The 22797-nt window shown below is 42.9% G+C and overlaps 1 protein-coding gene across 3 annotated transcripts; it reads left to right on the top strand.

The window, feature by feature from the left end:
* The first annotated feature begins 2473 nt into the window (after window positions 1-2473).
* On the top strand, window positions 2474-21257 carry mgmt (O-6-methylguanine-DNA methyltransferase). Of its 3 annotated transcripts, none has more exons than XM_062463712.1 (5): window positions 2474-2571; window positions 5237-5379; window positions 13538-13698; window positions 18364-18503; window positions 20554-21257. In XM_062463712.1, exons 1-5 carry the CDS (start codon window positions 2569-2571, stop codon window positions 20680-20682), a joined length of 576 nt encoding a protein of 191 aa, XP_062319696.1. In that variant the 5' UTR covers window positions 2474-2568; the 3' UTR covers window positions 20683-21257. The 3 variants fall into 3 exon arrangements, with proteins under 3 accessions (XP_062319696.1, XP_062319697.1, XP_062319695.1); XM_062463713.1 differs by lacking the exon at window positions 2474-2571 and adding an exon at window positions 3920-4045 and having other exon boundaries at window positions 5232-5379; XM_062463711.1 differs by lacking the exon at window positions 2474-2571 and adding an exon at window positions 3977-4045.
* Window positions 21258-22797: the final 1540 nt, after the last annotated feature.

Genomic DNA, 22797 nt, shown 5'->3' with positions numbered 1-22797 from the left:
ACCCTAAGGACGGGAACACTGCATATGCATGCTACTTGGCCTAAATGAGACTCGGGTTATTTTGTTTATAGACGGGTCAACATTACCCCGGGCAGGAAGCAAGTCCAACATCAGAAACTGACTGAGCAGAAAATGGCTCCTGCTATTCACAGATTAGATCTATTATACATTAAACATGCTTGTAAATATTTACTAGTCTGACTATTCAAATGGAAAATATGTTTCAGGTCATAGGTCAGTGAAAATGTTGTCTCCAGAGGAAGTCCCTTTAGAATAGGGACAATGATGATAAAAGGCAGATACACCCATAGGGGACCAGGAAGAACATTAGGAGTTGTTTTACATCTTCGACTGTGGGGCAGCGATGATACTGGGGAGATAAATGATGAGTACTTATCACACTGGACTGGCTGAGAGTTATGCACCATGGCTAATGGAATGTTATGTTATCATCAATTATATTCAAACAGTGTCATAACTTCGACAAATTCTGGTTTGATTAAGGGATTTCTGTCAAACGAATCTGGCAAAATGTACAAATTGGACAAATGCTTTAATAATAGTACCACATACATATGAAGGTAGAGTAAGGCATATCATACATAATATTTTCTATTGCACTGTAGAATAGCCAAACAAAAGATGAGAAGAAACCGACCGCACGCAGACGTCAGCTTTATTACCAGATTGTTCGCTGACAGGATCACATGGCTCGAAAATTATTTCATCATGTTGAAGTCCTACTACAGGACTATGGTGTTATCTACTATTTTTGTCTCCTGCTGTATATTTCAGAGGCCAGGAACAATGCAGTCTGACAGACATATTCTTTATGAGGGGCTCGTGGTCTCTCTAATTTGACACAGTTGTCAGAGATAAAGCTCCTTAGAGAGTGTGTCCATGCTCTGGGTAAGAATGGGGATTAAATTAACACCCCCACCTTCACATCCTCTGACCCCAATAGTACAGAATAAAACATACAGAGTGATTCACTCCTTTATGGTACTTGTGCCTCTGATTTAACTTCATGGATTTGGTCTTGTCTTTAAAAATATTTGATTTACACAAATGGAATGACAGGAAACCATATAATATTCCACATCCTCTTCAAGACATCCTTTGCACTTTGTTCTCTGTACGGTACACTGTAATACAAGGAAACATAGTTTACAGTAGCAAGCCACATAAACATCAGTGGAAAGGGAATCTCAGTAATAATCTGTGTAACAATAACCCAACTACAATGTCATTCCTGATCAAATGACCGAGCACGGAAAATCAAATCAACACAGCAATAGATCATATCAAATTTCTAATGAAAACATAATGTGCTCTTAAAATGTCTGTCGGCCCAGCAGCCAGCCATCCAGAGATAGAGAGTCTCCCAGATGACGTGATGAATAGGGAACACCGATGGAATATGCATCAAAGTCGAGCTCATGATTTATGTAATAGCAGTCACTTGGACACTGATTAGCTGCTCTGTCAAGCGTGTAATACGAGAGGCACAACCCCTGGTTTATCAGTCATTTATCTGAAGTGCGTTGCTGATATTATCACTGGATCCTAATGTCATCATTATGCTGCGCAGCATGTGCGGGCCAGTGTGTCACGGCGGCGGCGACACTGCCTGTCAGGAGTTCAAGCCTCTTCATCTGCAGAGTGTTAAGACAACCTCGACAATATTTAGACAGTAAAATAACGAAAGCATCCCATATAAGAGCAAGGAGAAACAGAGACTCAGAGGCAGTAAATAAGTCAGTGTGATGGATGACAAATGTTTGCAGTGAGTGGGACCATAAATGCACTTAGTAAATGCACTGATTCTTACGGACAGATAGAACTAGACAAATTGTATCTCTACTATTCATGTTGGTTCACATTTTAATTTTCTGTAACAAACTTTGATAAAAACACATCATTTTTGTTTGGACTGTGTATACTGAGACCTGACTGGATCTTTTCAATGTAGGAAATTTGAAGAATACTCCACATGCCTTTGTGGGGGAGTAGGATGATGCCGTTCATGCTGTCTCTGGTCTCCTCAATTCTCAAACATGCCTCACATCATAAATGACTGCTACTCCTCCCACGGAGACATGGCTGCGAGCATGCGGACACAGGAAAGGGGCGAGACGGAGGCAAACGCTGTAGGACAGAGCCACCTACATGAACGGATGGAGAGAATTGCTCATAAACAATTTCTGTCATAATTCAATAAATGGGGTTGTTATTCTCACAAACATCTGGTGCCATACACTAAAAGGAAGCAGTTCCCTGTAAGTCAATCAACACCTCACACAAACAAAAATAGTGCGGGAAACTGAACAGGAAAAGGAGCACTGAGTCTCAAACAAAAGCTATCTGGCCTGGCTGCCAACACAGACAGGGCACCACACCTTGGCAATGATGCTGCTCACAATCAAAGGAACAGCCGTCACCAGTGGAACTCTGTTTGGAAAGGATATCTTTAAAAGATTAAAAAACTTGTGTCATTTATGGCAAACAATTGGGAGTGGAACCTTTATATTCCTCCCACGCACATCGAGGCTGCTCCTTTCACCCTCCATGGTCAGTAGCCTTTCCTGTTTTGACACTCAAATTTACATCTTTGTGCCCCTGACAAACTTGTTTTGTACCGTAGGCTACCTAAAGCTGTGTAACGTAGGAAAGATAAACCCAGTCAAAACTACATATTTGAAAATATTCTGATTTGATTCATCAAATTTGCAAGCTACTGTATAAAACAGCACATTGTGCACTCCTTTCCATATTGTACTTGCAAGAACACAGGGTAAGAAGTATGTTGAGGCCATTGAGATGCTCTCTATTGAAATGCAATAATGACTCAGGTGATCCAGCAGAGGGGGCTGCTCACTGCAATCATATGCTGATTAATTGGGCTTGATTCTCACCATGCTGTGAACATAAGTTGTCCCACACTGTACATGTCGCTATTTGGATAAAGGTTGCAGGCCTCTAATGTCATCAAGTCATATTTTTACAGTAGGAAGCCAATGTTATCAGCCTATGTACTCCTCTGTACTTGAAGAAAAAGTTTCATTTTGCATCAAGCCCATAGTATATTAAACTGTGTTATGTTAATTTGTATTAATCATGCCTGTTCCTGTAATTAGCTAATGAGAGACAAAAAGCAGGTTTAGAGCAGCAAAATGCAAATGACTCTTAGAAATAGCACAAAAAAGCAAATGGCAAGGCAGAGAATCATCCTTCATTGAAATGTCAGAGATAAATGACTCAAATGTCACATCAATTAAAAACTGGGGACAGTTAGTAGTTCATTAAAGAGAGAGCCATATTGCACCGTCGGGTACCGTTGCCAACCCTTACTATCTGGGGCAGACTGGCAGCGGGTCCAGATGGCATGGAAATCCTCACAGATTTCAAAATGGTCTCTGCAGGGCCAGCGTTTTCTCCCTGCTTCCACCCTCACCACGGTGGAGAGGGGTGTGGGGGGCCAAAGGGCCTACACTCCCCAAATGGAAGTCTGCACAGAATGACAGTCTAAAGTGCAGGCAGATAGTAGAATGCAGAGGAGTACTTGTCCTGTATCACTTTATGATTAATGATATACTGAGAGCGTACACTCACAGTAGCCTGATCAGATTAAACTAAGTGGGAGAAGTGGACTAATGTTAGCCCCATACAATATGAATAAGGGGTGAACTAAATGCAGTCTTTCACTAAAGATAATGCACAAGGTATTATTAAAATATATACTTAAAAGTATTTGTGCCTTATGCTCTGTTTTATTTACTTGTTCAATCTTATCAGGTAAACCTTTTGGAAAATGGTCACTATATTGTTTTCTAAAGCTACTTGAATCTCGTCCTCTGTCATCTCGGGAGAGGAGGGTAACATTTATTTCTGTCCAATGATCGCATAGTGATAAGGGAGTGGGAGGTGTTAACGAATTTTCATTGGCTGCCTGATGCACGTTGTAAAGGAAACGGAAGAAAATATCTGCGGTACACACGCTAACGCTGAAATGGTGAAATGTTCAACTGGGCAACATTTTTTAAACGTAAGCTGCAGCAAAGTTGTATCTTTGTAATGATATCCGTACTGTAGCTTTTATATCTTACCTCATGCTTTTTATGAAAGAGTGGCAAACGAACTTAGAGTTGGAGAGTAAACGCCAGTTTTGCCTACCACTCAAATGACCCGAAAATTGGGGATACGATGCAGGTTGCATGACATCCCTATTGTGCGTGCTTGAAACTACTGGGTTTTCCAATAGCTCGATGTATTATTTGCTTTGATGCATTGCAGTCTGATATTATCTCAACTCAGACAGAACAACACGCAGGGAACCTTACTTGTAAGAAGTTTCAAACCTTTATCCTTGCAAGCAGCCTCTGCACTGTTTTTTGTAGGGTGTATGATTCACTGAAAAAGAAAGCCAGACTAATGCACACATAACATGGGTTAAATGTTACTTTCAATACAAGTTATCATGCAAGTAACTTAAATACAGCATCCTTCATGCTGGAATACAATAAGCCAATTTAATTGCAAAGTTACTTTACTGCTCTGTACTACACAGTGTGTTGAACACTGGCCTTATTGGAAGAAGTGATTCCTGGTTGGAAACCTTTCCAATCAATGTGACCTTTATTTATTATAACCCCCATCTCTCAAAAACTCACATATAACATAGTCAATCATCTGCCTTCCCCTCAAAGTAAAAATAAAAAAAGAAACTGCTGTCTGGTTATTGCCAGTATCCATCTCAGTCGTCAGAAAAGCTGCACGTTTTTGCTGTTGTTAAGGGCTAGAAACCAGAATCCCATCGGAGTTGCACCCTAAGGAACAAATTTAATGCTAGAAAAACATCCCGGCCATCAACCAAAAATGACGGATTGAAAATAATGTTGAGCTATCTAGGGAATCCCCCACCAGACAAGGGAACAGACTGCGTTGTTTTTCTCATTTATGTGATATATAGAACAGAAAGAGGGGAAAAATGGACGATTTATTGGTTAGGTAGGCGTATTGTTGCTTTTTTTATGAAAGAAGGAAAATCCTAGATTCTAATGTAAGGATCAAGTCAAATCATGACATTGTTTGAAGGGCATGCATTGTAACATGTAAAGTGTGACACGTGCGTGCCACGTTTTTCAATAAGCGATTCAATGAGAAAGGGGATGAGAATGGAAAAAGTTAACCACATTAATACTCTGTTGAATACAAGGCGATTTGTTTCCTAGTGTAGGACGGTGAGATGAGCCAGAGAGAGAGCCTGTGCGCCCAGAAGGCCATCTCATTGCTGAGCCCCCTGGGAAAGATCCAAGTCAGCGCATGTGAGAATGGTGTGCACACCATCCAGATCATAATGGATGTGGCACCTACTGAAAGGTACTGTACAACAGCCTACTCAGTGACGTTATAAACAAAGGTGGGAAATTTACAGGCAGACAGAATCCACTCCCATGATGGAGTGCCACCATTCCTCATCGGAAGCAGGGCGTTTTTGTAGATCCCATAAGAAATATCCTGGAGAAAGTTGGGGCAAAATATGAGAGGCGCTAGAAATATGAGGGGCACTAGAATACGGTTGAGCTTGAAATGAGATTTCTGATGGCATGTGGTAGTGATTCTTCCTGCAGTATATTTGAAATATTTGAAGAAAAAAATTACTGTTTATTATCCACAAAGGAGTTCATTGGAGACCAAGTCTATTGGGTCAGCTAAGGCTATTGGGATCATGGTTGGCACTGTACTCTGAAGTTATGTTTGATCCCAGCTGTATGCTATACTTCAGAGTGTAAACAAGCACTTCTTATACTGTAGCTACAGTAAGGTGCTCTGAGATTCCTGCAAAAAAGAAAAAAATCTGAAAATGATTAAAATCTCCATTAAAAGTACTCTTCAATTTTACAGTTTTACATTTTCAGGTCCACACCCGACATCTCAGATTAGTTTTGATTAGATGGAAATTAAATATCCATGTATCACAGATTCACATTTGATAAACTTGATTGGTTCTGGAAATTAAACCATTTTCAAATGCACCAAATAGGAAGTCATCCTTTTGAAAATGTATGGCAAATTCTAATTTATGGAAACCTATTAATGCGCTTGTATATTATACCTCAACATGTGTTTGCTTCGTGACTGTCTCAATTTTCCTAAAATGCATCAAGCAGTAAAAGCATTCTACTTGTTAATGAGTAGAAGTGAGGAAATTAATAATATGGAATTCTGATTATGAAAGATGTCCTGTATCCATGCACATCACCTTGCTCCCTCTCAGTCTGTATGTGGTTTAATTTGTGTGTTCAGGTTCAGTAAGAATATGCAAATTAATGTAATGATTCGCATCAGTAGATCATTTCTCAGTTTAATATCATTTGCTATGTCGATCATACGTGTAGTCTCCATCACATTTCTCTGTACGTCCCCTAATGTGAGAACAGGATTTAAATCCAAGCCTAACCCATCATCAAAATCATGTTTTTTTATCATGGAGAGATGTACTATAAGGCTCAAGGTTTGGCAGCGTTTGTGGAATTAGAATGTGACTGAATGTGGATAGCATAAGCGCTAACAAAGCATTCGTGACAATGATAAATAGTTGATTGATAAACGTCATTATAGCTACACAAATGCTCCTGAAGCATTGCTTACACCCCATGACCGTCAGCGTTCTAATGGAAACGTGTGAGGCCCCTTTTTTTGCTTCTTTACTGATCTAAGCAACATTTCCTGAAATAAAGCTCTGCGGCTTTAACGACAGCCCTGCAGGCACCATCAGATGAACAAATTCATTACATCTCAACAACCCCTGTTGGGGCCCAACTCTGTTAACCAGTTTCCTTCTAGTTTAGCATGGCCAGAGCGTTCACTGAAAAATTACACACATTTTGTTTACAGGAGATTACTATAATCTGAAATATGATGCTTTTCGACCTTTACATCCAACATAGACACATAATACAAAATAGGGAGTATTTTTTATTAGGGTGCAATATGGAAAAAAAAGAAAAGAAAAGGGTCTGGACTTCTGCCCCGAGACATTTCGCGGGCATATTATTTTACAATGATTTGATCAATTTGTCTGTCATCCCGACTGAGGTGTGGAGGAGCTGGAAAAAGCAATTTAGCTTGTGAGGTCCTCAATAGAAATGTACTACAGGAGCCCATGTGTGACATGTTGCATTAGAACTTGAGTAGTCTTTATTGCTGGATAATGTTGCAAGGCAATACTGATATCAATCATTCTTTAACAGCCAGCAGTGTTTTTGTGAAAAGAAATCTCGCCCAACAGATTTTAGAGCAATAATTGATGTATTCAAAGCTGAAACTGCTTTGTCTTTATCAACAATACAAAAACATTGCAGTGGAAGGACAAGTGAAAATACACCAGAAGCTAGAAAGCTGTTCAAAATAAGCTCCTCTTGTATGCTTCCATAGAAAATTCTAATTAATATTACACGCATAAACAATAAACATTCTGTCTCATTTGCATATAGATATAAACAATATATTTGTGCATCTGAATTCCCAGCACACATGGGTCATGTGATCTGCCGAAAATCCTAAGTGGCTCAAACCAAAATTATCATTATATTTCCCTGGCTATAAATCCGCCTTTTTTTCCCTGACACAAAGCCGTATAAATCTGTGTCTGATTTTTCACATTGCACATTGTTTTTAGTTAATGATTTTCATCTGTTTGTTGTTCCTCTGATAGCGGGGAAATGTACCATATGCTCCGGCAAAAGACAAATGATTAGCAAATGCAATTCTGGACAGCTGTCTGACTGAAAGCGTTTGGTTGATAGCATTCTGCTACCATAATTAGCTTAAGCTTTGGGTTAATTAACTTTCTACCTGGATATGCATAATAATAGCAGTCTGTAGAAAGCCATGGCGCTTCCAGTATATCAGCAACAAGGGCTGTCTTTTTATTTTGTATTTCACCAGCATATTTCAATTTCAAGAGGAGATTTAGCTCTGGAGTGTCGTCAAATATTGTAGATTTTACTCTCCGAGATAGATAATTCTGAAACAATAGGGGTGTATTATATGGCAGAAATGCCATTTCTGAATGTAATTAAAGTGATGAAAGCAATCACAGATTTTTTTTAACGCTTTTGTTGAACAGCATGCCTGCTTGTAAAGAAATACCCCATCAGGAAGTGAAAAGAGGAAAGAACCCCTCTCGTCCCTCTATAAGAGCTCTTACATTTGGAGTGAGGTACAACAGTAATTAGTCTTTTGAATAAACCTGCTCACTGAGTCTCCGATTAGCAATTGAGAACACTGTATTGCTCTTAAGGAGAAGGGTGTAGTCTATTTATCACCAGTTAGCCCAACAGCCTTCCATTGTCACGGACAACATGGGACGAGATGCAAAGTGTCTTCATTGTTCACAGGTCGAGTGTTTTCACTCTTTAGCTCCTCACTCTCAACGTGATCACAGTCGCATCGACGTGCCGGGGCACTTACCGGTACTCCCTCCTGTCTAATACCCTAGCTGTCAGGGCAGCTTGTACACAATACCAACTACTGGTGTGAAATGTCTGAGGTGACGCATTTATTGTTTTCTCACACTCATGTAGTGTTGTGAATCAATGTTCTGGATCACAGGGAATGTGTGTTGCCTATTCAGGTTGTTTTTTTTCTTTCTCTCACCAAGGTCTCTTATCAGCAAATGTCGGCCTCCCTCTGTGGGCCAGTGGGGGTTGGACTTAGTTAAGGAGAGTACATTACGGATTTGGAGTGGGTATGCTACTGCTTAACATGTCCCTCAACACTAGACCAGCATTACTGCATTTTGAAGTAGAAACAAATGGCAGGAAATTAATTCAAATTCAACTAATATCTTGGTGTGATTTTTCTATTTGCCCCCATGTATTAGAATATTCATTAAACCATTTTGTGGCATGCTATGTTAATGATGTACAGTTCAAATGTTGTATTTTATTTTCCTGTGGCCTTAGGTAATCCCTGGGTTGTATTGTGCGAGGAGTAGTCCTCAGCTGTGTGTTCATTAAGGTGCTGTTCCCACTGGCCCCTGGACCCATCTGTGCTCTGTGTTTACGGCCAAGTCCCCTGGGACCTCCCCCAATCAGCCTGCGTGTGTCATTTCCTGTGTAAACCAACACCTGTGTAACACACTACCTGTAAACCGCCCATCGCAGACGGACGGACCCTCTGACAGTCCCTCAGTCGTCAGCTGAACATTAGGGAATGTTGAGATTTCTAAAACTAGTCTCAGGGTGCTGAGTGTTGAGTAGCAGAGGGTTTGGGCTGAGTTCCAATTCCTGTTATTTCTGTTCTGTCATCCGAAAAACTTTTAGCATGATGCTATTCATTGTTACTTTTAAAACGGAATGGAGTTCTGTATTACATTGGACTATAAAGTCCTTTACCTCGCATATTCTACCGAGGTGATATGCAGAGAGATTATTTTACTCTGACATCTTGGAGAGGAGTACGAGTCAATTATGCCCAAGTGTTGTTCTTGCTTATCTTCCTCCGGCACCAAACAAGGATTTAGTCAAGGATTTAGGGGTGAGGGGGCGGTGGTGGGGATCATGGTAAGCGGTTCACAACAAAACACTCAAAACTCCTGGGAGCGGGCACTGATTTAAAAATAAATTACAGAAGACGAAGCGCTAACACTCAAGGGCCCTCAGCAGTGCTGGCGTACACAGGTGAAGATTAGCCTCCTCGCTAATCAGAGGAACAAGGCAGTAATTTGCTCCGAACACAGACAGTAATTAGGACTTGGTGACACTGGATTCCCATAATGCCTTTGTGCTTGACATGGTCAAATTTCGACAGAGGCTATCCATGCAGGGTCACTGTCCCCCCCATCTCTCAGTCCTTAGCAGTGGAGTTTCCTCCGGTCCCAGTCGTGTGTTACAGGGGATCCCTGATGTACTTTGTGTCTCCCTTTCTGGCTTCTTAGCATTTGGGTAATTGGAATCTCTTTCGGCGGCACTTGAGAATAGAAGACTAAAAGCACCATTTAAAGTGCTCACTAGCCACTTGTACATAAACATAGCTGTGTTGGGTGTGTATGCAGTGCATTATGGGGTGAGGGGTAAAGCTCTAGTAAAACATGTCTACGTTGACTCCTGTGGCCGCTTAGCTGGGGGAGGCCTAATCGCTGCATGCTGTGTTGCCTGCTCTAGAGTATAATTATTTTAGCACAGAACCTCACCGTGCAACTGAACAGGTTAGTGTGAGACCCATATCCTGTTTGATGGACACATTGTCTAATAAGGCAGCTATTACATTTCTGGAGAGCAGTTAATGGATCCTCTGTTGTTGAGTCTAGATGACATGCTGAGGTTCAGAATAGCTATACTGTAGGGCCTGTGGAATAGAATAAGCAGGGCAGCTTAGAGTGAGCTGCTTTAAAAGCTCCTGACTTCTCTGTGTCAGCGTCTAGATCCACATCTGAAGGATCTCGGGAATGCTTGAACGAGCCGTATTGAGCAAGTGACTTACAATTGTATCGCAGCCTTTGGCTGAAAAACCATCAGGATCTTGACATTCATAGAGACATGGAATAGTCCTTTCCCTTTTTAGACAGTCATTTCAGGCTGTTTTCATGCTCTCTTGAGTCTTTGACATCTCCCAGTTAAGTAGCCGCCACGATGAGGCTAAGGGAAATATGGACTGGTCTTGGCCTTTTCTATTTCATCCTCTGACCCGCTGTGTTACCCATGATTGGTGAAGGGGAACTCTGACAGGCCGTGTCAAACGTGACAGGCCATCCAGTCAGAATGAGCCTTATCACGCATCACAGGATGAAGGCATGACTACCCATTTTTTTTTTGTTTCTTTTTTCCCCTGACTTTTTTTGTGTACCACTGTTTTTGTGTACCACTGTCTGGTAGGGGCCAAAAGGCCCCTACCAGACTGACAAAATCCATTTCAATTAGTCATGTCTGCTAATGTCCGCTCGATGTGTGTTCAAGCCCAGTAGTTTGACAGTCATACTGAGGGAAGGTAATACTATTGCTAGTTTTTTAAATTCCTCCTGGTAATCTACAAAATGGATGCCGTTTTTTTCTTCTTCTTCTTCTTGAAACAATATTTCCCAGCTCTCTCACCTTCTTTGTCCCTTTTGATTGTTTCTTCCTGGATGATGAAATAACCACCTTAACGGTGATATCAACTCCCTATTCATTCTTTTATATTAGAGGAAGAAAATAGGTGGAGAGCCAAATGACTCTCACTCTGCACAGCAATGATTTATGGTAATTGGGAATTGATTGTGACAGGAGCACAATATTAGAAATTCTTTCAAATCACAATCTGCTATCAAGGGAAATATTCTCTCAACTGCTGCAAATCATTGCCAAGTTAGTCAGTATCTTATATTCACACCAATGAAAGGACAGAAACCTGATGTTCCAAATATTCTAGCTTATTCAATAGGAATTTACAGTAGCAGTTAAGATTGAACCATTTTGCTCATTTAAGAGAGATACTGTTGCACTGAGGGACAGATATTAGGTTTTTGGAAATGAAAAGTTGGACAGGATGTTCTCTTTTGTTTTGTTTTTGTTTTAATCTGAAAACAGTCAGTTATATATATTTGTTTTTTTCTGTCCTCCATTGTAATTGCAAGAACACTGATCACATTGATTTGATAACCATTTTAGTTTTCCACCTGATACAGTCCCACCAATGTTTCCGATACAGTCCAGATTTGATGCTTCGCCTTAGAGACATTCCTTCTGTGAATACTGTGCCGTATGCGCTGTGCTGTTTATGTCAGCGGAGACTCACTCAGACACGTTTAGCATGAGACTGTCAGCAGAAGAGGGGGAAATTAGCCCTGGTGACAAGTCTGAAGCCTCAGTGTGGGTCAAAGGGTCTGAGCCTTAAGCAAAGGTGCTCTAGCCTTTGTCCAGCAGATTGTCGGGGCCTGCGGCTCCAACAGGAACATTTCCACACACAATATCCCTGAGCTGTCAGTGTGCACTGGCTGGAACATCCTCTCTGAGAGAAAGAGGTGGTGTGGTGGTGGTGGTGGTGGTGGGAGGGGTGGGGGTGGACTAGAGAGGGGCGAGAGGGAACAGTGGCCTGAAGATCTTCACTGAGGGAAAGTGTATGGTGGGGGGTGGGGGGAATAGTGCCGGCGAAGTAGGATAGAGAAATAGAGGGGAGAAATGAGGATGGAGCAGTGGGAGGTGGGGGTGGGGGGGGGGGGGGGGAGGGAGGGAGGGAGGGAGGGAGGGAGGAGAGAGAGAGAGAGAGAGAGAGAGAGAGAGAGAGAGAGAGAGAGAGAGAGAGAGAGAGAGAGAGAGAGAGAGAGAGAGAGAGAGAGAGAGAGAGAGAGAGAGAGAGAGAGAGAGAGAGAGAGAGAGAGAGAGAGAGAGAGAGAGAGAGAGAGAGAGAGAGAGAGAGAGAGAGAGAGAGGAGAGACAATGACAAGTAGGGGCTGGCTGGGCACTCACCCATGCCGACAGAGATTGCCATGAGCCATGGCCATTGTTTGAGTGGGTCTCAGTGCAGGGCCACGGGTGGCTTTCTCAGTTTTCAACACTCACTATAAACTGTGGTTTGGTTTATTTACACTTCAGAGTATTTACGCCTTTTTACAGTATTTACACCTAGTGTTAAACAGCACCCCAGATCATCAAATCACAGCCCCAGACTGCCAGGCAGTGCTGTTCACTGCAAGCTAAACTGCTGAACTGTGCCTGTCATAACACAGGGGCAACTCTTTCTCCTCAGATGTGGAATAAAATGTTGCTCAAACTGTGACCTCCTGAAGTAGTGTAAGAACACTTACGTGTAGACCCTTACCGTGTTGACTAATGTACCAGGAGGTCGAGCAGCAAGAAAGATGGCCTGTGTGTTTAACAAAGTAAATGTGTATTATTAATACCATACAGGATAAACCAATTTTCAAAAAAGGGCACTTAAATGGTGATATTATTTATTTATAGGTCCGCACACCAGTTAATGGAGTTGGCGGTGTATGTTAGATCTTACACACAGCTTGAGGTCCACTTTGCAGTAATGCACATGCTAAGAGAGGACCATCCCAATAGGGTCTTAACATGTCAAATGCAGGTCAGTCTACTGGCCTTGACCCAGGGGGTGGTCAGTCAGCAGCACTGAGAGAATCATCTGTTAACTGATTAACAAATTCCTGTAAGCAGCCGTTCACTCGCTAAGGTACACAGGATACCAATTTCTTTGTGGCTTGTCACCACTGCTTTATAATCACATAATACCACACTATACCATTTTCATTTAAAGTGTTTTTTGCTCGTAGCTATTCTTTGCAATGTGCAAGTGTCAAAAGTGTTTACAAATTCGAGAAACTATTGAAAACTGACTTGATCAAGTTGTCCGAAATTCCGAGGCCAACGCTCGATGATGAACATTTCCTGGTTAAACACTCCACCGAAACTGTTCTGTCAGTTCGCATCTGAGTCACTCAAGGCATTTTATTACACCCTTCTGGCACATCACATCAATCTCCAACAAGGAATTCTTCATCCTTATGACTTTTTCCTCCTTCTGGACGTCCTAGGACAGACGAGCCCCCCCAGAGCTGTGTGGTCAGCGAGGGCCGAGCGGAATCCAGCCCTGAGTTGCAGCGCTGCGTTGAATGGCTCCAGGCCTACTTCTCGGAGCCGTGGACCGTAGGGAGTCTCCCCCTCCCTGCCTTTCACCACCCCGCCCTGCACGGAGGTCTGTCATGGATAAATATTTGCAGAGCCATGACTGGGATCGGGCTTTCACTCTTAATTGTCAGTTACATCACTTACACTCGCTGGCGCACTGTGTTATAATGAAGTATTTTATGGCTGAGGGAGAGAGGGAAAGAGTGGGGGGGGGAGAGGGGAGGGAGGGAGGGAGGGAGGGAGGGAGGGGGGGAGGGAGGGAGGGAGGGAGGGAGGGAGGGAGGGAGGGAGAAGGAGAAGGAGCGAAAGAGAGAGCACAGAACACAGAGCTGTAACTTGGTTCAGTAATCTGTAGCTCTTACAGTGCGTGTTAGTCTTGGCCAGCTTTCCCATGATTCTTGGCACATTCTTTGAAACTGATCAAATTCCACTCTTGACATTTTCAGACAGGAAGCTTTTTTTTAATGAGAGAGCATGTGAATGGTAGTAAAGTTTCAATGAGCTTTTTGTTGGCTTGACCAGTCACCTACTGCAGTGGACAGGGGAAGAATGGACAATTAGTGTCCTTTCAACCAGAAGTTGTGACACCATAGTTTATTATTGAATAAGATGGTCATTTGAGTAAAATGCACCATTTTGTAGAGGTTCTTGTTGTATTTCTTTTTTTTTTTAAGATAGAAAGATAATTCACTTAAAAAAAACATCTAGGATTTAAATCGTTTTTGAAAGAATACTATAGGCACATTTCCTTAGACAGGAAAAAAGAGATTTCTTGTTTTTACTTCTCAAACAGGACAAAGGCATTTAAGGTGAAAACGAACACAGAAAAAGAAACACCCTAATGTATGTATTTGACAACTGTGCTTCTCTTCCTCTGCAATCAGGCTGTGGCTGCTCTCTAATTTCATGCAGATCCACAGTACTTGAGTGATGGCATTTTCAATGAGCAGGTAGTCCGCCGAGACCCTGTATACAGCTACGAGTCCCACGCTCCCGCAAAGGCAATGCAGAAAATACATCAGGACCAATTACGATATCAACTTTCAGCGTGATTCCCTTCGCCACCAAGTGCTTGTGTACCCGCCCCGGGCTCTTTCAAATCGCATCTCATCTGAAGTCTTTGGGGTTTTAATTAAATTTCAGGATAGATGGAATTCTTCATTAGTACCTGATCTGAATAGGTGATTGTGCTGCGCTCCAGCTCTCTCCCTCGTCTGTTGTTGAGTGGCTGCATGAATACGAGGCATAGGGATATGGAGCTCTCAGCAGTTAAAACCACAGGCCATGCTGGGGTAGCTATGTTCAATTCGTACGTCCGGAGGATTTGTTCCAAGGAAAGACAATTCTATAATTTTATTTGGGGTGATTTGCAGGATCTCTACATTGTCTACTGTCTTATTATACGTTGGGTAAGAATTACAGGAGGCTTTGTAACCCCTGAATTAATTGCTTCTGTCATTGTACCACAGTGGGAATAAGACAAAAAAAACAAGTTTAATCAGGTCATTGCAATTTCTGACAACCAACTTTTTGTTGTTGTAGTTGTTGCCTAATGTGTTGTGATCGAGAGATTCTGGATGTTTCTTCTGCAGCATGCCACGCAGTCTTGTCACGACCTCCTCATGTGCTCCTGTGTCTTGTTTCCTCGCTTCTGACAAAACAAGAAGCTTTTCATACGAGCTGTCACTGGATAGCACTGCAGCGAGGTGACACGAGAGGAGATGTGAGGCCCGTTCTCCTTCAGCGTTCACCGTCGCTAAACACATCACACACACACGCCTCTTTGGTCGTCCGAGGTAGGAAAGGAGGTTGCGTGCTTGCGTGCGAGTGCATGTTTGTTTGTTTGTGTGTGCGTGCGTGCACGCGCAACTCCTCGAAAACACAAACCTTCTTAGAAACAATGCATCTTCTCATCTCATTAATAAAACATCCATATGTAACAGTGGAGGGGGATCTTAGTCTGGGTAAGCGGCATGGGGAATGTGCAGGGAAGGGTTGTGGCGGGAGGGGGTGGGGGGGGGGGCGGTAGGCAGGGGGTGTGTGTGTGGGGGTTGGTATGGTGGGGGTGGGGATAGGGGGAAACAGAGCTGTGGAGATAGGGGGGAGGGCAGGGCCTGTGAGAGTGGGGAGGAGGAGGGTACGGGCTTCAAAGCCCCAATAGACTGAGTTCCTGCAGGAGAGTGAACCTCCCCCTGTGCACAGCGCAGGGCGAGATGAGACACTCACCACGACTCGCCCCTGTGATGTGGAGAGGAATTAGGGAAATGAACGTTTTCAGCCTATCGAATAATCAGAGAGTCATCAGCACCCCCGTCAGCCTTCAAAAGGGTGGATCCATCCGGACTCGAGAGACCCGTTGACTGGGAGTCAAAGCCTCCCCTCCCATTAGGCCCGCTGGATAATGAGGAAGCCGCTTCTTCCACTCTCGTGTTGTGCTCTCGCAACTACCCGCAGTGGGCGGATGTCAGCCGCAAAGGGAAATGTCCCCGTCAGTCGGGACCATGTGGTCCCCGCTATTTGGGATATCGGATCAGATCGCCGGTTCAAAGAGATCGTCCGCGAAGAACCATGAACGATTCGATTTCTTCTTTGACGTGGCGAATCTGGGAAGTACACACCCCATCAATATGTTCATAATCGTGGGATCCATTTCTGCCCATCGATTTCAGCCGCCGGCCAATCTGGTCTCTCCTGTAGCCTGGCCTCCTAGCCTGCTGGAAGGTAATGACCTGTGACATAATTACGGGAGGTCCGTAAACCTGTAAGTGGTCCCCCCTCAACTTTTATTTAAACAATTGACACTGGTGCTCCCCTATCTAAAGAGGGTCCTGACCCCAGACGCAGCATATTAAGCCCTATATGAAGTATGGGGCTGAGGGACCGCTCTGGAAATCATCCCAGGTCACATAAAGTGACCCGCTTGAATTCCCCCGGTTCAGCTGTGCTTGGAGCAGACTTCTCTAACCTCCACACTCACAGTTAAACCACCCACACTTACATATGTCTGAAGAACCAGACCGTACTTTTAACCCAGCGGGTAGCTGTTCGAAGCAACAGCCACGGCCTCGTGCTGTTTTGTTTGTGGCATAGCCCAATGGTGTTTGAGCAGAGAGTGGCACCATGACTTTGAGAGGGTTTTCAATAATGTGTGCATCGACAGGGATTTGTCAAACCCGCAGTCCCTATCTGTTCCTGCGCGTTGTCGTTTTGTCATGAGCATCACTGTGATATCAATATGCACCACATGCCCCACGTGGCCAAATCCATGCTGCATGAGCAGGAATAATGTATAAGAACAATTTTGATAAGGGTATATCGCATAGCATTAAGTCTGTGCAAGAAGCCATCAGCCCTCTCGTTGACAGCGTGATTATTACCTGAAAAATTATTAAACCGTACCTACGGGCCTTGTTCAAGACAAGGAACCCACATGGGTGTGCATCAATCAAATCTACCCCCTTTAGGTTTTACACTTATTCCCCCCAGTTTAGGCAAATTGCCTTGTTCACGTGGCTTGGTGTGGGAGAGTGACTATAAGGTAGGGAGCCTGGGGAGCGAAAGATGTTCACTCTGTAGAAGAGAAGAGACCGGGGGGGGGGGGGTGACATGTTTTCACACAATGCCAATTTAGAGTGATTTCACATAGATCACTTGTCATGTGCTCTCTGAGACCATGCAAATGAGAGAGAATGGGAGATCACTAATTGAATTTTCATGACCGGGTGTGGGTGAAGCAGACTTGAGGAATCTTCTCGCACGATAACACGATCTTTGTTCCGGAATCCACCGTACAAAGGTGGTTTTCAACCACACAGATACAGAACGGCGCTCTCAACGCGTCAGCTTTTCTCCAGGATAGACGAGGTTTGCTCCAAATGTGGTAGATTTCTTTTTCACTGTGATCTTGGTTATCCAAACATGCCTTTCAGCCGGTGTCTGGTGGTTGTACAGTAAAAGATAATGCCTCTACCGACGTGCTAATGAAATCAAAGCCGTTAATATGGTCTGCTAAGCTGCAGATGATTCGGTGAATTCCACCATTTAAGAGAAGATGATATAATGAATCTACTCTGAATAGAAAGCAATTAAAAGGACAAATTGGTCTGATTAACCTCAAAGTCATCCCACTGCCACAAATGGTATGCAACATTCAAATTATTTTTATTAAAAATCTGGAGCACATTTGCAGTCTTTTTGGCCTCTCTTAATCCTTTTAAATGAAAGAGCGAACTTTTTAATTTTAGCTGTGACCTTTCCTTGCATAACCTAGATTTTTCTGCTTTGGAAATAATGTTCTCATACCAAACCGAGCACCATGTTAAAGTGCTATTTTTAAGGTCAAATTGAGGTATTTCATTATTTCTGTAGACGTTCAATAATCTCTCCAAAGAACGAATTAAGGCGAGCAAGGACGATTCATGAAAATCCATTTGGTTTCTTGTGCCCCATGAAATGTCAGGCTACAGCTTATACTGTCCAGTTGAAGCCATTTTGAGTGGGTACAATACATTTATTATGTTCATAGGTACCACATATCTCAAGGAGACGTAGTCAATATGCTACTTCACTGTGAGTGTCTGTGAGCCACTGGAGAACTCACTCCAGTAGTTCTGTGTGTGACTGATTTCAATAAATGCTAGTCCTTGTTTTTTTCCCTCCTTTATTTTTCCATATCTCTCCTCCACTCCTCTCCTGTCCTCTCTTCCTCCTCCTCCTCCTCCTCTCTGTGTAGATACATTCACCAGCCGAGTGTTGCAAACTCTTCTGAGGGACGTGAAAATGGGAGAGACGGTGTCGTACAAGCGCCTGGCTGAGATGGCGGGCAACCCAAGAGCCTCCCGAGCTGTGGGAGGAGCCATGAGGAGGAACCCGGTTAGTTGGCCCAACTCTTATGTGACAGGCACCTCAGGTTCTCCAGGCAAGCTCAACACAAGGGCTTCAACCAGAGCTAAACGTGTTGTTGTTTCTGCTAATGAAGATCAGGGTGTTAAGTAAATAACCGCAAAATCTACCTGGGATATACATTCATTATAAAAGTTGCATGATAATATAATCCTAAGAATCCCACACTGAGCCACCCCAACTCTTAGGATCTCTACTGGCAACCTTAAGTTTCTGGGGCCTCTCCTATGTGGTAAAACCACAATTGTCTCTTTTAGGGAACATGCTTGCTGTGTTTTTCCCAATGATTCATTCACTCTGTACAAAATGGAGGGCTAGAGGGCAAGTTGTGTCTCCTTTTGATCAAACCATTTGATCAAAGCCCGTTTAGCTCTGCCCATGTAGCGCTGTGGGCACTACTGGTGTGGCGTGTCAAACAGAACACTACCTGCCTCCACTGTTCCGGAACTAGGCAGACACGCACGCACGCACACGAGCATGTATTGTTTAGTGTAGGCACATATGCACAGTAATCACTTATGCCAAAGGATTATTTGCCTTGGCAATTTTTCATAGTTGTTGTGTGAACACTGGGTAACACTTAGCAAACAGTTGAAAGTGTGTATTAACGGTTATTAGGATCTGAATAAATAATGTATATATTTGTTTTTTCTTTTTTATATTTGGAGTTATTTCAAAAATATGCAGTAGACATACATTTGCACAAGATCATGTTTCAGTGAAAGCATTCTGGCACATATTTCACAGCAGGGCTCTTTTAGGCTCATGATTCAGCTGTACTGTAGAATCAGATTGTCAGTGTCAATTACCTGTCAGTGGTGCTGATACACTTGGGCTTCAGCTGTGGAAAGCTCAGCGCGGTATTGATTCCCGCCTCACCGTGGCACTTCCTTACCAGGATTTGAGTATTGATAAGCCGAGTGTAGTGCTCTTTCCCCAGGTGAACAGGCAGATCCAAAGGCCTTGAGGGTTGCCTGCCTTCACTCCAAACCTAGGGAACCCAGTATTGATCAGAGTATTCTGGCAGTACCTTGCTGTCTGCAAGGTTAATCTAAGGGTTGAAAAGTTTTATTGCTCTTGATATGGTAGTGGGTTTAATGATGGATTTGAGCTGAAACCACATTGGATTTCCTTCTGCTGTACAGCTCTAAAGGAAGGAGTGGTACAGCCATCACACCATGACAACCGACCTTGCAAGGAGGCAACATCTATTAAGCAATAACCGCTATATACTATACGGGGGCGTAACTAGACAGAGTATAAACAGCATTTTGCAAATACAATATTTTTAGACTTTTTCCTGTGAAAATAAACAATGGTAATTATCTTGTCCTCGACCCCTTGCTTCTATTCTTATCCCTAAATTCACAACCAGAGGAGGGATTTCTGCCTGCTTGTTTAATCCTTCTCCAGCCATTTAGTTTACAAAGAACTCAGGACCCCCCTGGCAGCCGACTGCAACAAGCATAAGCGCTCCACTGACTCCCTCTTTTTAATGATCACAGGGTTATCACATCTTAATGTTGACACCCTCTCCATTGAATATTCATCCTGCTGGTGTTTTTGCCCATTAATTTTTGATTGCTGCTTTGCTTTATACTATTAAAGAGCAAAAAACATTTATGTCCATCCAAAGACTGAGCAGCTATTCTCAATGTGGATCTATTGAGTATCAAGCTTGACAGTTATGGCTTCATGAATACATGAAACAATATGACTGCGGTAAAGAAACATGAAAATTGTGTACCGTAGATTCATGTTTTCACACCGTGTCACGTTCTGGAGACTTCTTTCTTTTTCCTTGGGTGAGAGTCAGGTTCAGCGACTCTCTTTGTTATCAAAGCTGAAGACAATAGGATCGCATTTGTATTACATTTTGTACACCACAGCACAGTGTCTCTTAAAGGCTACAGTGACCTAACAACAGGAGTAACATGATTCTCATGTACTTCTTCTGATTAAGTTTAAAATGGTTCCGTTGTTACTCGTTGCTGGTAACTGAATACCTTTCTGGCACTAGGTTCCTCTCCTTGTCCCCTGCCACCGGGTCATCACCAGCAGTGGCCAGAGTGGACCATACATGCGTGGCAAGGGAAACCATCTGAAACAGTGGCTGCTTAGCCACGAGCAGCTGAGAAAGGAAGGATGAGTGAGAGCCAAAGCTGTCCTTCGCTCACTGAACCAGAGCACTCAAACCCTGAGACCATTCCACAAGACCAGGACGGACGGCCTATTCACTTCTTTTCACCTTCCAAAATAACTGAAACTTGAGAATTGTCTTAACAAAATAAATGACCGTAATGAAAGTAATGCATAGTTCATGTGACAAGAGAGCTGTTGTTCATTGAGTGTGTTCAGAAATAACCTTAACAAAGAACAGCAGGAATTGCAAACATGATCCCATGGGTGTCTGTTCAGTTTGCCAGATATTGTTGGAATGTTTTTTGAATTATTTCCCTAAAATATGTCTCTTGAATTTTTTTCCATCCTATGTTGAATTACTCTTTGTACATCTTGTTGGCTATTTCATTCCCTGCCAAGTGAATTCTTTGTTCAACATCCAGTATAGGGCTTCAGATTTGTATTGGTTTAAAGCTTTTTTCTGTCCTCATTTACAGTGTATTAATTTGTTTAGTTTGCCCAATCGAGTGTCATTGTTTAAAAACACTTTTCTGATTTTTTCCCACAAAGTAAATAAAGTTTAAATTCATGTCATTTTACTCACTTTCACAATATGAGTAATCTTACTCATGTATCTACTATTTTGATCAAGAACCAACATTTATATCATTTTTTCATTTGTATTTTTCTCCCACCTACCATACATCTGTCAAATATTTGAGTCACGTCAGTGTATATTCCAGTTTCCGTCTCATTTTAAATAGTGCTTTCCAATAGAGGGCAGTACAGAACGGGGAAAAGAAGTCTGCTTTGAATTCTACAAAGAGCATTATACCCCTAACTTAGGTCATATATGCATTAATTTCCATCATTTGATCTCATTGAGATGGATACGATCTTCCTCAGGGTTATCAAGCCCCAACAGCAGCTCTGATGTTGAGCGCTTGACAATATCCTCAGCTGATTCAAATGACAGTATCCCAAGACACTGTTTAACACTGGTCAGTGTATATTTCATGGTTATGCGCTGCACTGTAAATATAGTACAGTTTGGATAGTACACTCTACTGCTCAATTTTGGTAATCCCCTCCACTCTCAGAGAGCAGTGTTGAACTGACCTAGTGAGCCCCTGGGAGACATTACCAATGTACTGTTCAGGTAGCCTAATCCACCTTCCAAAAATATATCCACTATAACCTTCATAGAAACCAATTCAGAGGGGCTGCTGAATACATTTACACTGAAGTAGCCACATTCCGAATTTCCTCCCCTATCAGCTCGCCCGTGTGTCTGACAGTGGTGCCGGACTCCCTCTCACCGCTCTGCCATCGGAGAGGGGTCCTCGTGTGGATGTCGAGGCGGCAGACAGGCAGATGAAGAATGGGTTTCAGTCTGCGGTTTCACACAGGGCTAATGATGCCTGTGGTGACTACAAGCTACAGTCAGCCCCTTAACGAAGGGAGCTGTGACACAGACACAAGGGGTCCCATTTAAGACAGGGCCACTCTGAAGTGCACTGTAAGCACCCTCTTCTTTTTATAAATATATATCTTTCTTTTTTCTCTCTCTTTTTCGGCTAAGTCAATTCAGTGGAATACCACACAATTTAGGAGTGCAAGATATTGACGTCTGTAGAGTTCTATTATTTCTGAGTGTGAAAGAGAGTCCGGCCACATCACAGTGTCAGATTAGTGGAGGCAGTGTACTGTAAGTAATTGGTCATGAGAGGTGCTTGCTCAGGGATCAGAGAGCTCACATGGATAATATATGCCCTCTCTACAAAGAATGAATGAGTAGTGTGGATGTATATTAGCGCCATGCATATGCTCACCCATTCCCTATCATTCTGGCACTGGGATTCGATGGAATTAGCTTTAAAGAGGTTAAGGCTATCTCATCATCTGCACAGTAAATCTCGGTGAAACGGTTAATTTTGACCTCATATCTGCCTCTGTGTGTGTGTGCACGTGCGCATATGTGTGCATGTGTATGTCCCCGTATGTGTGTGTTTGTGTGTCAGTATATGTGTGTGGGTGAAGTAGATGATATTGAGTCTGACTTCATAAATCACCCAGACACTGATAAACTCCCCATGCACCCACACACCGCTAATGGGCAACCCTTAAGGAGTGTGAGAGTCTC

The sequence above is a fragment of the Osmerus eperlanus genome, chromosome 6, assembly GCF_963692335.1.
Source record: "Osmerus eperlanus chromosome 6, fOsmEpe2.1, whole genome shotgun sequence".
NCBI classification, from domain to species: Eukaryota; Metazoa; Chordata; class Actinopteri; order Osmeriformes; family Osmeridae; genus Osmerus; species Osmerus eperlanus.
Note: the sequence above shows the minus strand (reverse complement) of the source record. Positions and strands in the feature narration are given on the sequence as shown.